The sequence below is a fragment of the Lepidochelys olivacea genome (assembly GCF_965140295.1).
Source record: "Lepidochelys olivacea isolate rLepOli2 genome assembly, chromosome: 6".
In the NCBI taxonomy this organism is placed as follows: domain Eukaryota; kingdom Metazoa; phylum Chordata; order Testudines; family Cheloniidae; genus Lepidochelys; species Lepidochelys olivacea.
Window position 1 is genome coordinate 86,110,124 of NC_140416.1, and position 15,188 is coordinate 86,125,311.

Sequence of the window (15,188 nt, forward strand, 5' to 3'; positions counted from 1 at the left end):
ATCTCGACTCTGGCCTGGCTCTTTCTTCAGTCACAGCTTGGGACAGTCAGCTCCAGGCCTGAGGGGTTCATACCTGCCATTGATGACACTGATGCCCAGCTAGTCTGTTGGTAGGGACAGTGGCAGTGTCCTGTATCGCAAGGTCACCTGACTCCACAAAGTGCTGCTCTCTCAAGCTGATGCTCTCTCTAGGGGCCTGACCTGGCTGGCTGGGACCTCAGCAGACCATCTAGTCCCCCTCCCACACCAAGGCAGGGGTAAGTACACTTTGTCCCATGGGCTGTGTTAACCTGCAAAAGGGATGTCAAGAGCAAACAGCCAACCCAGAACGTCTCATTTGCCTCGCCTCTCTCCTTCCCTGCTGCTGATGCTCCAGATTCATCTAGCTGGGTCCAGTCACCATGTGCCATCCAGATGTGGAAGCTGTACAGCATGCCATGGGTTAGGGAGGAATTTGGGAGCCTGCCTTTGCTAGCTGAGCCCCAGGTGGGTACAATAATGTGCCAGGAGATTCCAGACTTTTCAAAAACCTCCTCCCCTCTGTCCCAGAGTCCTGCCTTGCCTATCTCCCAGCCAGGTTCACCTGCAGTCTGCTTCCTGCCTCCTGCCCTGGCTATGTCCCCTTTGTTCCTCCCTGCAGCTGCCTTCAGAGTCAATTGCTCTTCAGCTTATTTTGGGGATTTTCGCTAATGGAAAGGAATGACTGGGAAAATTACTGGCCCCTCTTCCTGCTCTATCAGATCAGGTGACTGGTACTGTTAGTCAGGCACCTTACTTGCTCTATTGGATCAGGCCTCTAAGTCCCTCAAGTCCCATACCCCACCTTTGCCATACAGCATCAGCACACTAGTCTCAGCTAGTCCAGTGTCCCATAGGACACTTGCATTGCAAACTGCTTCACAGGAACCTTTGTGATGACTGCAATCCCACATCCGCTGTGCACAGCCTGTTAGGTGCAGCTGCATAGATGGCTCAAATGATTGCTCTACTCTGGGATCCCCGTGGACACCAGATGTTGCATCTCACAGGGCTATCCGGGCGAAGTAATTTTTAAAGCTGCCAGATAGAAGCTTGGCGGGACTTGACTTATGAGCAAGTCTCCTCCTTTCGATCAAATCCCCTGTGTGGCCAGACTGGGGCACTGTCTGCAAAGGATGCATCATCAGGAATCAAAGAGTGCTGGTGCACAGTGAGGGCTGGGGGAACCTGCTCTTGCACTGACAGCCCTGCATCAGTCAGATGAGTGGAAGGCATGTCTCCAGCTTGTCACTGGTGCTGCTGATTCTGGGGATACACACATGAGAGCTAGCAGCTCCCAAGTCCAAGCCATGGCTCTGCCACTGATGCAGTGTATGACTTCAAGCAAATTCCCTCTCCCCTCTGGGCCATCCATAAGATACTGACAGGGGGTTGGGAAGGTCAGACAATGATTTAAAACCAACTGGAAGCTCTCAGGAATGCTGGCTAAGTACTTGTTATCACCACCACCTGTGCAGCAGGACAGACAAGCATCATTTCCTTGCTGTTCCCACAGCTCCTCACAGTTCCCATCCAATAGGGTCCTAATAACTGAGTAAGCTTCCAGACGGTCACATGGCACACAGCAGGCAAGAGCAGATTCCCCTGCTGCAGAGAGTCCCCGCTGCAGGCTTCAGACAGACCCAGCATCCCCTTCACAGCACGGAAGAATCCAGCCGTTGCTTTTCACCCTTCGAACATGGCACATGGAAGCAGAGCCCAGGATTAGCTGCGTTGGGCATTATAGTGAAATGAATAAACCTGGGCTCCAGTGTATAGTACCCGAGTGGACGTGTCTGCAGCAGCAGTTTGCCTCCCCATCTTTGCCAGGTGTAAAAATTTCTAAATGGGAAAATTCCCCAGGTGTCCCTGTTCAGCCATGTTCAGGGAGGAGGGGGTCACAGGCCAGGGTGTGGGACATTTCACAGGGGGTAACTGGGGCACATGCAGCTCTCGTGACTGGAGACACAAGGCACGGATGTACCTGTCTGGTGCACGCATCTTAATCAGCACCCTGGATACTGCATTCAAGCAGAGGATGGAGATGAGTAGCAGCTTTCCCTGGGCTAGATACCACAGTGACAGAGTCAAATCTCTGGAGAAAATCCTACAGATCACAAACCACCCTGGCTAGATAGATGGAGGTGCCAAAAAGAGCCCTCTCACTGGTGAACCTCACCACAGTGGCATGCAAAGCACAGCAGGCCCTCTTCCAATGGAAAGCCAGGGCCCTCAGAATAGAAACTAGAACCACAGAGAGGAACAACCAAGCATGCCATGGGACAGGAGAGGTCCAACCCAAGAGACATTTCCTACTCCTCTGTCCTCAAGTAATCAGAAATGACTTCCCATCCCAGGATGATGGAAAACCCGTGCATATTGCCAGACACCTGACCCACTGTGCCCATCCTCCCTCTGCCACTCCTGTCCTTCTGCTGGCGAGAGAGATGGCAAGGATAGAGCCATGCTAAGTAGCACCCTGTTACTGAGTCAGGAACAGAGATTTGTGATATGTAGAACCAAAGGCGCAGACTCCAAGCAAGCTGGGAATCCCTGTCTAGGGCAGACGCTTGATGAAGTGGGGACCAAACCCCAAACATGGTGCAAACCCCATCCAGGGCAGAGGCTTGGTTATCTATCCCTTACAAAGGCTACAGGGCTCATCTCTGACATAAGCCAGCAGCACATATCTAACTTGTCATCCTGAGGCACTGAATGGATCTGACTTATCTGGAGTCTGAATGAGCAGAGGGATACAAGGGATTATAGTAACAAGCAGCACAAGTTACATATTCATAAATAATCTGGAAAAGGGGGTAAACAGTGAGGTGGCAAAATTTGCAGATGATAGAAAACTACTCAAGATAGTTACGGCCAAAGCAGACTGCAAAGAGCTACAAAAGGATCTCACAAATCTGGGTGACTGGGCAACAAAATGGCAGATGAAATTCAATGTTGATAAATGCAAAGTAATGCATGTTGGAAAACATAACCCCAACTATACATGTAAAATGATGGGGTCTAAATTAGCTGTTACCACTCAAGAAAGAGATCTTGGTGTCATTGTGGATAGTTCTCTGAAAACGTCCACTCCATGTGCAGCGGCAGTCACAAAAGCTAACAGAATGGTGGGAATCATTGAGAAAGGGATAGAGAAATAAGACAGAAAATATCATATTGCCTCTATATAAATCGATGGTATGCCCACATCTTGAATACTTTTCAGAGTAGCAGCCGTGTTAGTCTGTATCCGCAAAAAGAAAAGGAGTACTTGTGGCAACTTAGAGACTAACACATTTATTTGAGCATAAGCTTTCGTGAGTGATGAAATGAGCTGTAGCTCACGAAAGCTTAAACTCAAATAAATTTGTTAATCTTGAATACTGTGTGCAGATGTGGTCGCCCCATCTCAAAAAAAATATATTGGAATTGGAAAAGGTTCAGAAAAGGACAACAAAAATTATTAGGGGTATGGAACGGCTTCCGTATGAAGAGAAATTAATAAGATTGGGACTTTTCAGCTTGGAAAAGCAACGACTAAGGGGGGATATGATAGAGGTCTATAAAATCATTGCTGGTGTGGAGAAAGTAAATAAGGAAGTGTTAGGTTTCAGAGTAACAGCCATGTTAGTCTGTATTCGCAAAAAGAAAAGGAGTACTTGTGGCACCTTAGAGACTAACCCATTTATTTGAGCATAAGCTTTCGTTAGCATAAGCTAATTGGTTAGTCTCTAAGGTGCCACAAGTACTCCTTTTCTTTAAGGAAGTGTTATTTACTCCTTCTCATACCACAAGAACTAGGGGTCACCCAATGAAATTAATAGGCAGCAGGTTTAAAACAAACAAAAGGAAGTATTTCTTCACACAATGCACAGTCAACCTGTGGAACTGTTTTCGTGAGGATGTTGTGAAGGCCAAGATTATTACAGGGTTTAAAAAAGAACTAGAAAAATTTAGGGAGGATAGGTCCATCAATGGCTATTGGCCAGGATGGGCAGGGATGGTGTCTCTAGCCACTGTTTGCCAGAGGCTGGGAATGGGCAACAGGAGATGGATCACTTGATGATTATCTGGTCTGTTCATTCCCTCTGGGGCACTTGGCACTGGCCACTGGTTGAGATGGACCACCTTTGGTCTGACTCAGTATGGCTGTTCTTATGTTCTTACTGGCAGTGGGGACTGAGCTTTTAATTTAAACCAGAGGGCTAGATCCCATCCCCTGCTCCATCCCCCTCACGTTTCTCTGTCAGTGCAGTAAAGCTACCCGAAGTGCAGCTGAGGACTCCCACCACATGGGAATCCCCAAGTGACACAGAAGCAGCATTGCCAGCTGTACGCTGCCCATCCTTGCCCACCTCCAGTCAGGGATGTGGCTGGACCCATGACACAGTGCCTTGGGGAAGGGGAGCCCACAAGCCCAGAACCACAAGCAGCCCGGCCATTTCTTCCATTCTGCACATAGCTGGTTCTTATGCCTGTTGGTGAGTCTCAGTAATACCCTCAGGTGCACAGGGAAGGGGGAGCACATAGTACAAAGGCCCTAGTGAGTTTACCGTGGGGCCGACACCGTCAGTGTCTGAAGAGGAAACCAGACCCGAGTTGGAGATGCTGTGTTCCATGACTCATGCATGTCATTTGGGTGACCAGACGTCCCAATACTAGGGGTTTTGTCTTATATAGGACCCTATTATCCCCCCACCCCTGATTTTTCACATTTGCTGTCTGGTCACCCTACATGTCACACACATTGTCCTCAGTGTATTCTGAAGCAAGATCCTGGCTTTGGCACTGGTACTGACATCTTCACCAGGCTGCTTGGGGTTTCTGGGTCCTAGTGATTACATGTTGCCCAGTCCCCCTGTGCATTTCCAGTTGGCAGCCGCAGGATGCAGCCCAGCTGCGGGAGGGATCCCCATCTTCTTCCCCTACCCAGCATCAGCCACCAGTTTCCATGACAATCTCTGCCCCGTGCTCAGAAGCTGGCTGCCACTCTCCCTGTTGTTGAATAGCTGGGTGCCGGGAGCATCAGGAAATGGCCTCTCCAGGACCTGTGCTGTTCTCATTAACAGAAGTGGACCTGAGGCCCCTGGGTTGTCATTCATCAGTGGCAATCAGCAAATCCACTGGAGATGCCGTGGCTCCCAGTTATTAGCTCTGGGGGATTTGTGCTGCACAGCCAAACTCAGTTCCAGAGGCACAGCATTTCCTGGGAGCAGCTGGATTGCCAGAGTTCATACCAGTTAGTACTTGAACTTCCAGCCACTCTCGATCTGGCCTCCGTAACAGTGCTGATGTCGCAAGGCTGTTCTCTGGTATTTAGTAAGCAAAGGCAAGGAGGTGTCCTTGCAAAGGGAGCCAGGCGGTTTGCTTCTCTGCAGTGGGGGAGCAAAAGAGTGACCCATGCTGGCCTACTGGCCAGCCAGACAGAGCAGTGGCAGGAGAGCTCCCTGAGGTCCCCACAACTCCAGCTTGGGCCCTGCTGCCATCTCTCATCAATGCTTTAACAAAACCCAAAGCTCAGTGGATCACTCAGCCTGTTGGCTCCCTCTCAGCTGGGCTCCACTCCTATAGACAAAGGCCTGGAGAACATCCAGGGGCTCTCATCCATCATCCCACTCCCTCTTCCATCTCTGCTGGGAAGGACCCCATGTTACCCATGGGATCCTTCTCCAACGTTCTATTAGCCAAATTGCTCTCTTTGCCTTTGAATTCAGGTCCTCGATTAGCACTGGGGTCCGAGACACACGTCCCATGGCCACAGCAAGGACATGGTAATGTAAGTATATGGCACCTCAAGGCACCAAGGCACTGCCAGGACAGTGTGTCTCCTGCCAGGCTCAGAAAGGTCCCTGGGGAGGCAGAGCACTCATGGCCACTTCTCTCTCTCTCCCAACATGTCCCCATGCCAGGAGCCACACAGGGGCCCAGCACAAAACCCTGACACTAGCCCTACACTGATTGTCACAGGGAATTGAGGCCACTGTTCTGGTGACCATTCTCCTCTAGGACACTGTGGTGAAGCTCTCAGGTGACTCATTACTTAACTCAGTCAGATGGAAAGTCCCTGCTAGAGGAGATGAGTCACTGGACTGCATGTCATGAGCTTGCCAGGGCAGGCCCAGACAGCATCCTCTAAGGGACACCTCATGGCTTATCAGGAATCATGACAATGTGACCAAGAAATTCTAGCTCCCAATCACTGCATGGAAAACTTTATGGTTGGAAAAATGTCAGATATTCCTCTAACAAGGAACAGGGAAAAAGCCGCCCTCCTGAGGTGGAGCAGATGAATGGGACAGACACAGGCATCCCCCCCGCCACCCTGAGTGGGGTACAGCGGACTCCTCGGGTGATTGGCCCACACATGGACACCCCCCAATGTGGGGCAGAGGAAACTCCAGGGTGAATGGCCCACATAAGATACTCCCCAATGGGGGCAGAGGGGACCTTGGGTTGAATGGCCCAGACACACACCCACTCACCCAATGGGGGCAGAGGGGACTCTGCGTTGAATGGCCCACACACCCCCCCCCTCAATGTGGGACAGAAGGGACCCCTTGGGTGAGTGCTCCCCCCACCACACCACACCCCAATGTGGGGGCAGAGGGGACCCCTGGGGTGAATGGCCCAGACACACTCTCTACTCCCAATGTGGGGCAGAGGGGACCCCTGGGATGAATGGTCCAGACACAGCCACCCCCCGATGTGGGGCAGAGGACACTCTGGGGTTGAAAGGTGCATAGACGGGCCCCACCCTGGAGCAAGGCAGACTCTGAGGAGCCTGGCAGAGTATAAAGTTTATGTACTTGGTGCAGACAGATTTTCAAGCCAACTCACTTTCACCACTCCTCTCGAAAAACCCAAACAAACTCTCCCCCCCTTCCACCCCGCCACAATCACTGGTAACTTGCAGTTAAAGTTGCTTCAGGCTACAGGAAATATACAGATCTCCTGTTTTTAACACCACTAAGTACATGCTGAATTTAGAGATGCAAATCACTAGTGCATGCACATGCTGGGAGAATAGAGGTGGGTCTTGTGGGTTAGAGATAAGGTTGTTATCTGGGAAATTTGACTGGTTTTGCTGTGAAACAGCCTGAGCTGTCAGGGACATGCAATTTTTCTGTACAGTTAGTGGAATGTAGCTAGTTACTTTCACACTTTAAGGCCAGGGTTCTTTAACTGTAACGTTCCCAGTAGGTTGGTCCCAGGGCAGGAAGTGAACTCATTTTACACAGGAATGATCGTTACTCTACCTGATAAGGAGTCTGAGAAAGCGGTCAGAGTGGCATCCTTACCTTGACAGTGGCTCCGATTCAGCCTCTTGTATCCCTGAGGACACTCCACCTGTCTGTTTTCAATCACTGGATGAGCTAGAATGACAGCAAACAGTAAGCTTAGGGACCAGGGCTAAACTCCACAATCCCATCTTCTCTTTCTCTCTCCTTGACCCCAGTCTCTCCTTTACATCCACCAGCCTGTGAGCTTGGTATACTCTTGTCTCTGCCTTTTCTTCTTCTCCCACCTCCTCTGTCAATAAGTCCCCTGTCACTACCTCCACACCACTGGCTATGCGCACCAGAAACTCAGCTCACACTCATACTACCGAATTGCTCAGCGGTGGTCCCACAGTGAAGCAGGAGATGCTCCTGACACACCTCAGAGCCCTCTCTTCCACAGCCTCTGCTACTCCACTGGCCTTCTCTCCATCCCTACACTCAGTGTCTGCTGCTGGTGTGAGAGCTTTCACCTCTGCAGCTGCTGCCATCTGGAATTGCCTCCTGTACCATCAACTCCACCCTTTTTCAAATCTCCCTTTCAGATGTTTCTATCCCTTGCTTACTACTTTATTTTTTCCTCCCCCACCATTACTTCACAACCAGATGTTTCAATTTATTCACTATACAATGGACTGGATCCTGCAAGCCCTCTGAGCATGTACTGTCAATAACTTCAACAGCAGTTTTGCAAGTGAAGGGCCTGTCCAATGGTGCCCAATGCCCTTATTGTCTTTCGTTGATGATATAGTGCTTGGTGTTAAATCTATAAAGCAGTCTAGGCGACACAGTCTATATTAAAGGCACCTACAGCTCATGGTGATCAATGCATCAGAAATACATCACACAGATCAGGACAGATTTTCAAGAGTCCTCATGGCCGGACTTCCCACTGCTCAGCACAGAGATTAGGGCCAGATTTTCATAAGAATCTCAGCACCTCCTATGTGTGAGATTTATGGTTAGATTTTCCAAAGAATTCAACACGCAATATACTGGGCTCTTTTAAAGATCTGGTGATTTATTTTTGGCCTAAATGGAGACTGCACACTTCCGAAAGCCTGGCCCAAAGAGTCCATAAAACATACCGCACAGGATCAAGTTGGATTGTACCACACTAACCCACCACAGCCAGCCTCCTGGGGTGGGATGGGGAGCAGGATGGAGAATGGGAGTGGCCCAAGAGCAGCCGTTTCAGACACCCAACTTCACCATGTAGCGTTTCCAAGCATGAGTTGATCACTTCATAAGTTTGTCCTCCAACTGAGTGGTTAAACAATTCACCTTTAACACCTGCAGGCCATGGGCAGGGTTAGGAGTAAGGCTGCACGGGACAAAAGTCATGGCTCTGAAGTGGGTTTCGCAGCAAGCCCACAGGTAACATTTTCAAAAGTGCTCAAAGTGGCTTAGGAGCCCAAATCCCATTGACTTTCAATGAAACATAGGTTCCTCAAAGTCCAGCTCCCCTTCTGAAAATGGGACTTGGACGCTTTCGAAAACATTTCCTCGGTCTTTGTCGCCCCAGCCGGCCTGCTGACAACCCAGACGCCCCCAGGAACTTTCCCAAACCAGGCTGTACGTGCAGCATGCTGGAGTCTGGATGGATTTTTACGTGGTTTTAAATTACTATGAAATATTATCAGAATTATTTTACAATTTTTACTGTAAAATAAAGAGCAGTCAGTTGACGTTTCTCATACGTTCCCCATGATAAACAGCTTTAACAGTAATTCACATATTCTGGGCCATGCCTTAAGAAATCCTAACATAAGGACGTTGCCCATTTCTTACCACAACAACCAATCAGCCTTAGTTCTGACCTACGCCCTCAGTGTGACATGAGTTTTGCGTGGTCTGAAGCAGCCCCTACCTACCTCCATGGTGTCTGAGTATCCTCTGTGACCTTGGTCTCAGCCTATCTGGCTATCTCCCAGACTTCTATCAGTTGGTTTCCAAACCCAAGCAACTGTAAGGGTACTAGGATGCAAATTGGCTCCAACTCGCAGGCATGTGCTGGTGCTTTGAGATCCTCAAGGAGGGAGGACTGCTATCTCCCTGCTTTGGGGGGAGCGTGAATAGTAGTTTGATGCTGAGTCCCAAAGGGAAGGGCCCAATCTCTTCACACAGTCACCTCTCTGGAGCAATGTCATCACCCACAAAAAAACACCCCCATCAACAACCTTCCCTGAAGCAGGACCTGGTTATCACTAATGTCACATGCAAGGCTCTGACTCCTGCTGCTCCCCTAACACCTTCAGAGAGAGGCACAGGATCCTGTATGAAGAGTCATACATGCCAGGCTCATCCAGAGGGGGCACAAACCAGAGTTATGAACCTGGGCCTGTTGACACCACCTTCCAGTAAAATATGTCAACAATGTCACTCATGTTGGGCAACCACAGGTGAGTGAAATCTGCAAGTCAGAGATTAGACTGTCTAAGAAAATTAACAGAGTGCATACAACTCAATGATCACTCTCCCATCATGCCGTTCGGGGGCTAAGGTCAGCAGAAGGAAGGCCCTTACACACTGAGAAGTCTTGTCATCTACTGGGTAGAGCAGTGGGGACTGGGCATCAGGAGTCCACTTCTTTTCCCAGCTGTGTCCCTGAATCACTGTGTGACCTTGCAAAGGTTACTCTCCCTCTCTGATTCAGTTTCCCCATCAGTAACATGGAGATACCAGTAAAGCTATATTCTCAAGTTCTTTGACATCCTTTGATGGAAGGCATTATTGGAGTGCAAAGCATCACTGTTCTTATTATAAGGCTCAGGAAGCAAGAGACCAGGAAGGAAAAGTCACCAACAGCATCTTGTGTCTTCCCTGGACCTCGCAGAGTAAGAAGTGTAAAGAGAGGCATGACACAGACCATGCTGGAGCTTAGTGAGGGGCTTAGACCAGTCAGACTCAGGAGACATGCAAAGAACCCTTTTCACCCCAGGAGCATTCAAGCAGCAGGCTCAGCCCTATACGTGCCATCTCCTGCAGAGTTGGTCTCCATACAAAGCTGGCCTTTTAATGTATAGGAGCAGTAGATGCACTTGGGCACCCAGTGTGAATTTCATACAGCATGATGAGGGATTACTCCATCCGTCCTGGACACAAACATGCTGGCCGATCTCCCACTGATAAACAAATGTTTTTTTCCTTATGAAATAAGTTACTATTGGGTCTCAAGTGCGGATGTGCAAGCCACAGCCCCACCATCATTCACCCCCAATGAATCATAACGTTGCAGCCAGTGATTCATCATGTAAGTATATGGCCTAAGTGGAAACAGGAGGATGGACAACCCATCAGGCCTAGGGTTCCCCACACATTTCTATTCTCATGCACATGCCTCTTGCTCCTTATTGGGAAATTTACCTTGAAAACAGCCTCAGTATCCCAAGCAAATGTGTAGCACAATTAACAGGCAGCTCCTAGATACACCAACAACTCTAGTTAAGGAGCCTGCAACTCAGACCTGAGAAGGTGCCCCCAGACTGGCTGTGCTACAGGTCTGAAGATTCTCAGGGCAGAAAAATAGCAAAGAGCACCCAGACCAGGCCAGAGAGTGCCTGGATGATGGCCTGGCTGGGCAGATGAATTGCAACATTTTCCAGTTGCTTCCGCCGTTGACAAGTGCCAGCAAAGCAGCACAGTTACAACACCTGCAATCAGTCATCTTTCCACCTCTGCGATGTCTCAGGTCCTCTGCTTGGACTGTCCATGAGCACTTGACAAGGGAAATGGAAGGAATGACATAGGCCCCAACGAGATGCTGAAATAACAGCTGAGGGGACATTTATCACCTTTTCCCCCTTTTTACAAGGAGCTCTCTGCTCTGGCTGCACATGATTTCCTGACTCACTCTCACTACACAGAATTTTAAATAGTGTCTTAAAATAGTTTGGTGGGTTTAAAAGTGGTCCATAACCTACATAATTAAGTCTCTCAATCTTTTTATAGGCGAGTACAATCCAGCCAACAAATTCCAAAGAGGCCCAATTCAGGTACCGTGTTTTGGAGTGAATGAAAGTTAACTTCAGGGAGTGGGAGGAGCTGGGGAGGGAGCCAGGCTGGGGTGGAGAGTGGTTAAAGGGGCACTTTGTCCTGGAAAGAGATTTTTGTGGAGTGACGGATTTTTTTCCCACGTATTGTGGAATATGTTTTGGAACAAGACGTGCACGTAACAACTAAGTAACCATATGGCTGTATCCTGACACCCCTCATCTGCCCCGCTTCCTAGTCCCCCATCTAGCACTTGTAGCTCTTCCTTGTAGTATCAGGTCTGCAAGTTCTTCATGGCAGGGAACATGTCTGTCCATAGCGCCTGTGAGGCACCTAGCACATCATGGATGCCAAGAATAAATAAGGGACAAATCTGAGACAACCCACAAGGCAGTGGACTGTGAAAATGGCCATAAAAGGACCCTACTATGGGTGAAAAAAAAGCACAACATCAAGTGCTATTCAGGGCTTGGGCAGAAGATCATCCTGGGTCCTACCTAACACTCTCTGAGGAAAGCCCTCAGCCACCCACTTAAGGCAGCTTTAAGTCACCACAGGAGACTTAGTGCAGGGCAGGACTAAGCCGTTAGGAGGTTGATCCCCACTCCCCTCACTGAAAAGGAACTAGGGAAACTAATGGCAAGAGAACACAAAGCTAATTCACCAGTGGTAGTGACCCAAGTAGTGGAAGACACAATGAAGATGACTGGATGCGGAAGCTGCGGTATGTACATGATCCTGGAGGGGTACCTGGAAAGAGTTTTGTCTGCTTGAAGTGCCGTCTGATAGAGCTGATGGAAGAAAAGATCAGAGGATTGGAGATGTAAGTGGAAAGTCTGGTTGAGTTTTGAAGGGGATTCGAGTAGATTATGGAGCAAAGACATGAGGCGGCTGAAGGGAAAAGCTCAGACTTGCAGATGGAAGCAGGACCGAAGAACTCTGAGGGGAGACTGCTAGGTGAAGAAAATGGACAGTGGAAGCATGTGTCTAAGAGAACCAGGCAGAGGAAAAGATGGGCTAGTGAAGGAGAAATAGAGCTCAAGAACAGGTTTGCAGAGTTGGAAAATGAAGAAGGGGCTCAGCACTGAAGGTGGAAGGGCAAGGAAGAAAAGACGAGCGGCTAGTCCTATAGGAAAAGGGGAAGAGTCAATGGAGACTACACCAAATATGAGCCCCAGGAGGATACAGGATGGGTTGAAGAGGATTACAAGGGAGAATAGGAATAGAAAGAACTTGCAGCCAAAGGGAACAGGGGATAGACCAGAGAATCGCACCGTCACCAGGAAAAGGCAGGTCTACGTGATTGGGGACTTCTTACTGAGAAGGTTGGACAGGCCTGTAACCAGAGCTGATCCAGGGAACAGAAGGGTGTACTGTCTTCCAGCTGCTAAGATACGGGATGTGGACCTGAGGTTGAAGAGGATCCTAACAGGAGCGGGAAAGAATCCACGCATTGTCCTTCATGTGGGAACAAATGATACCGGTAGATTCTCACTGGAACATATCAAGGGAGACTATGCCAGGCTGGGGAAGACGCTTAAGGAAATCGAGGCTCAGGTGTTCTTCAGTGGGATTCTGCCTGTTCCTAGAGAAGGGCAACAAAGGTGTGACAAGATTATGACTATCAACAGATGGCTCAGGCAGTGGTGCTATAAGGAGGACTTTGGGATGTATGGCCACTGGGAGGCATTCATGGATAGAGAACAGTTCTCTCGGAATGGACTTCATCTGAGTAGGGAAGGAAATAGACTTCTAGGATGGAGGCTGGCACAACTGATTAAGAAAGCTTTAAACTAGGAATTTGGGGGAGATGGTTGGGAGATGTCCAGGTAATCGCCACGCCGGATTTTAACATTGAGAGGGAAGAAAACAAAGTAAGAAAGGATACGGCCGTGGGTAGGAGAATGGACATAAGGAGGAAGGGCAGTGTGCATACCAGTCTAGTAGGTCATACTGGCTGAAGAATGTCCGTGCCTAATCGGGTAAAGAACGTGAGCGAGTCCAAACAGCAAAAATTAAGATGTTTGTACACCAATGCAAGGAGCCTAGGAAAGAAGATGGAGGAACTAGAGCTACTGGTGCAGGAAGTGAAACCAGGTATTATAGGGATAACAGAAACATGGTGGAATAGTCGTCATGACTGGACTATGGGTATTGAAGGGTATGTGCTGTTTAGGAAAGACAGAAATAAAGGTAAAGGTGGTGGAGTAGCATTGTATATCAATGATGAGGTAGAATGTAAAGAAATAAGAAGCACCGGAATGGATAAGACCGAGTCCGTCTGGGCAAAAAATCACACTGGGGAAGAAAACTACTAGAGCCTCCCCTGGGATAGTGCTTGGGGTGTGCTATAGACCACCGGGATCTAGTTTGGATATGGATAGAGCCCTCTTTAATGTTTCTAATGAAGTAAATACTAATGGAAACTGCGTGATCATGGGAGACTTTAACTTCCCAGATATAGACTGGAGGACAAGTACTAGTAACAATAATAGGGCTCAGATTTTCCTAGATGCGATAGCTGATGGATTCCTTCATCAAGTAGTTGCTGAACCGACAAGAGGGGATGCCATTTTAGGTTTGATTTTGGTGAGTAGTGAGGACCTCATAGAAGAAATGGTTGTAGGGGACAACCTTGGTTCAAGTGATCATGAGCTAATTCAGTTCAAACTGAACGGAAGGATAAACAAAAATAAATCTGCGACTAGGGTTTTTGATTTCAAAAGGGCTGACTTTCAAAACTTAAGGAAATTATTTAGGGAAGTGGATTGGACTGAAGAATTTATGGATCTAAAGGCAGAGGAGGCCTGGGATTACTTCAAGTCAAAGTTGCAGAAGCTATCGGAAGCCTGCATCCCAAGAAAGGAGAAAAAAATTCACAGGCAGGAGTTGTAGACCAAGCTGGATGAGCAAGCATCTCAGAAAGAAAAAGCAGAAAGCATACAGGGAGTGGAAGATGGGAGGGATCAGCAAGGAAAGCTACCTTATTGAGGTCAGAACATGTAGAGATAAAGTGAGAAAGGCTAAAAGTCAAGTAGACTTTTGCAAAGGGAATTAAAATCAATAGTAAAAGGTTCTATAGCCATATAAATAAGAAGAAAACAAAGAAAGAAGAAGTGGGACCGCTAAACACTGAGGATGGAGTGGAGGATAAGGATAATTTAGGCATGGCCCAATATCTAAACAAATACTTTGCCTCAGTCTTTAATGAAGATCTTAGGGATAATGGTAGCATGACAAATGGGAATGAGGATATGGAGGTAGATATTACCATATCTGAGGTAGAAGCAAAACTTGAACAGCTTAATGGGACTAAATCAGGGGGCCCAGATAATCTTCATCCAAGAATATTAAAGGAATTGGCACCCGAAATTGCAAGCCCATTAGCAAGAATTTTTAATGAATCTGTAAACTCAGGGTTGTACCATATGACTGGAGAATTGCTAACATAGTTCCTATTTTTAAGAAAGGAAAAAAAAGTGATCCAGGTAACTACAGGCCTGTTAGTTTGACACCTGTAGTATGCAAGGTCTTGGAAAAAATTTTGAAGGAGAAAGTAGTTAAGGACATTGAGGTCAATGGTAAATGGGACAAAATACAACATGGTTTTACAAAAGGTAGATTGTGCCAAACCAACCTGATCCCCTTCTTTGAGAAAGTAATAGATTTTTTAGACAAAGGAAATGCAGTGGATCTAATTTACCTAGATTTCAGTAAGGCGTTTGATACGATGCCACATGGGGAATTATTAGTTAAATTGGAAAAGATGAGGATCAATATGAAAATTGAAAGGTGGATAAGGAATTGGTTAAAGGGGAGACTACAGCAGGTCATACTGAAAGGTGAACTGTCAGGCTGGAGGGAGGTTACCAGTGGAGTTCCTCAGGGATTGGTTTTGGG

General features: G+C 48.0%; 1 protein-coding gene across 2 annotated transcripts in view; it reads right to left on the reverse strand.

Annotated features, from left to right (window-relative positions):
- The window catches only part of LTBP2 (latent transforming growth factor beta binding protein 2), a 128,523-nt gene that overhangs the window by 37,293 nt on the left and 76,042 nt on the right, over positions 1–15,188 (reverse strand). For both annotated transcript variants that reach the window (XM_084632417.1, XM_084632416.1), the window contains exon 9: positions 7,317–7,391. In XM_084632417.1, coding sequence (XP_084488543.1) covers positions 7,317–7,391 — 75 coding nt within the window. The remainder of the gene's footprint in view (positions 1–7,316; positions 7,392–15,188) is intronic.